This window comes from Gymnoscopelus braueri, assembly GCF_963280865.1.
Source record: "Gymnoscopelus braueri genome assembly, chromosome: 12".
Taxonomy (NCBI): domain Eukaryota; kingdom Metazoa; phylum Chordata; class Actinopteri; order Myctophiformes; family Myctophidae; genus Gymnoscopelus; species Gymnoscopelus braueri.
The window spans coordinates 7,438,039-7,440,875 of record NC_137614.1 but is presented as its reverse complement, the minus strand read 5'-3'; the positions used below and the strand labels follow the sequence as shown (position 1 = coordinate 7,440,875).

Below are 2,837 nucleotides of genomic sequence, written 5' to 3'. Positions count from 1 at the left end.
TTCCGCTTGCCTCTGCACCTCCGACACGGTGACCTGTGGCTCCAGCGGTCTGACCCGACCGCCTCTGTGGCTGCCCGCCTCCTCCATCACCCTGGACCTCAGCTACAACCACCTGTCGTGGCTGGGCCCCGGCAGCTTCAACGACGGCATGTCCAGGCTGGAGGCCCTGCGGATGGCCCACAACCAGATCGCCAGCCTGGGCCAGGGCGTCTTCCACAACGTCTCCAGCCTCAGACACCTGGACCTGTCCTCCAACCAGCTCCGCGTGGTGGAGCGCCATTACTTCCAGGTATGGGATGGGACGATATGAAAATGACATGTCACAATTATGGTGGCAAAAATAATTTGCGATTAACGATATTATCACGATTATCAAAATATGCTTAAAACTTAAAACGGCACTTTTTGTTAAGCACTTGATCGCCCAGTATCCCTATTCTGGGGGGAATGTTCACCAAAAATAGCCACTCTATAAGCTCACAACGCGTTGCAACGCAACACGTTGTGAGCTTGTAGATCTGCTATTTTTGGAAGTTGTACTGAATTTGCAGCTCAACAAAAGCTATTTCATCCTAGCGTATGATGAAGGACAATTTCACGATAACTTAAAATCTCTGCGATACGATTATTGTGATCTTTTTTTTTATCACGATAAACGATAATAACGATCGTCCCATCCATCCCTATACTTCCAGGGCCTGTGGAGGCTGGAGGAGCTCCTCCTGTTCGACAACAGGATCGCCCAGGTGGAGGGGAGCACGCTGAGCGGCCTGAGCAGCTTGAAGAAGGCCTACTTCAGCCTCAACCGGATCACCGACTTCCCCTTCTTCTCCATCCGAGACCACAGCCACCCGTTCCTGGCCATGCTGGACCTCTCGTCCAACCGCATGGCCGAGTTGCCGTGGGAGGACGTGAAGTCCCTGCCGGGGCTGGTGCAGAAGGGCCTGTACCTCCACAACAACTCGCTGACGTGCGACTGCTCCATGTACAGCGTCTTCCGGCACTGGGAGGAGATGAGGGGCCACGAGTCTCTGCGGGACTTTGCGGACGAGTACACCTGCACGCCCGCCTACGGGGACCCGACGCGCGGCGCCATCCGCTTCCTCCGACACGACCGGTTCTTCCAGAACTGCACCGTGGGTCTTAGAACCGTGGCGCTGCCGGTGACCGTCCTCCTCTCCAGCCTGTCGGTGTTTGAGGGGGAAAGGTTACACCTGGACTGCCAGACGTCCCTGAGCGGCACAGAGTCGTCCGCAGACCTCTCGTTCACGTGGCTGACGCCCGGCCAGGGCTACGTCACGGAGAGCGTCAGCGTCAACGATACCGTCGTCATGAGCCTGTTTGCTAACGGAACCTTGGAGGTGTCCGCAGCGACACTCAACGACTCGGGTCTGTACGTGTGCACGGCTGTGGACTCGAAGCGGGCGACGAACGCCACCCGCAAGGTGAGCGTGACCGTGGGCGTGGCCCGGCACGCGGCCGAGGCTTTCAGCGAGGGCTACACGACGCTGATAGGCTGCGCGGTGACCATGGTTCTCATCCTCGTCTACCTCTACCTGACGCCGTGCCGCTGCGGCTGCTGCAAGCTCCCGCTCGATCCCGTCCTCCCCCCCGCCGCCTATGAACCCACCAACGCCCTTTGCTCCATGTTCTCGGCATCCGTCACGAGGCCCAAACCGGAAGAGAACCGACACGTGGCGTTCATCGAGCCGAGGCCGGAGGAGGAGCAGAACGGACGCCTGAAGGCCGCCGCCGACTACCCGCCGTCGTCTCAGTGGGAGTGGGAGACCCCGGGACTGACTATAACGCCCTTCACAGCAAGCCATCATTGAGATATGAAAACGTGTTCACTGTAGTGTGTCTAACCCAGTGGTTCTTCATGTTAAGGACCCCCAAATGTATATAATTTTGCTGTGGACCCCCATCAGAAAGGATGTTGTGCCAGGGACCCTCATAGAAGATTTGTGTTGTTAAAATATTTAATTTTTTCAATATTGTTTTGAAAATGGCCAATTGTAGATCGTCTATTTTAAAATAGCCAATGTGTATATGGAGTTATATATTAGTGGCTAAAGTCATTTTGATGCTACATAAAAAATGTCTTTGGTTAAAATAAGTGTTAAATAGCTCTATATTCTGATAGCACTCATTGCTATAGAGTGTTTGTTCGGTAACAGGAGTCTCCATGTCTCTCCAGCTATTAAACAGAAAATGCATTTTCAAGTCAGGATACCAACTTTTTTCCAATCAATCAGGATAGAGAACTCAGTTAGGAAACAGATTAAACAAGTGAAATTGGAAGTGGTGACACAAAGAAATTATGAGCTGACAATTGGAACTGGAGCACTATAAAAATGAAGCTGATAAATGGGTACTCTCTCCTGATTGGCTGACATTTTGTCACCTACCTGAAAATGTATTTTCTGTTTATTAAAGAGCTGGAGAAACATGGAGACCCCTATTACTGAACAAACACTCTGTAGCAATGATTATTATCAGAATATAATGCTTTAACCTTTTAACAAAAAACCTTTTTGTTTTAACCAAAATACATCACTTACAGTAGGCCTACACTACCTTTAACTAATTTAGCTGCGGACGCCCTAGAACTCCTTCAAGGACCCCTGGGGGTCCCCGGACCCCAACTTTGAGAATCACCTGTTCTAACGATTGTAAATGGATACGGATATCGTCTCTCTTCTTCACCGATGTGACTATAAAGCCTGATTTATGCTTATAGTTGCACGTCCAGTGTCGCGTATAGGAAAAGAGCAGGATCGAACGAGCTCACGACGCGTCGCATACTAATGAGCTCGTAGACAGGGCGTGCAAGCACA

At 51.5% G+C, this 2,837-nt stretch overlaps 1 protein-coding gene across 1 annotated transcript in view; it reads left to right on the top strand.

Annotated features, from left to right (window-relative positions):
• Positions 1 to 1,832, top strand: part of LOC308097447 (amphoterin-induced protein 3) — a gene marked incomplete at both ends in the record, with an annotated part of 1,909 nt that extends 77 nt beyond the window's left edge. Inside the window, 2 exons of the mRNA XM_080445205.1 lie at positions 1 to 289; positions 696 to 1,832. The exon at positions 1 to 289 is cut by the window's left edge and continues 77 nt beyond it. Of these exons, the coding sequence (XP_080301331.1) occupies positions 1 to 289; positions 696 to 1,832 (1,426 nt within the window). The remainder of the gene's footprint in view (positions 290 to 695) is intronic.
• Between the last annotated feature and the right edge of the window lie 1,005 nt (positions 1,833 to 2,837).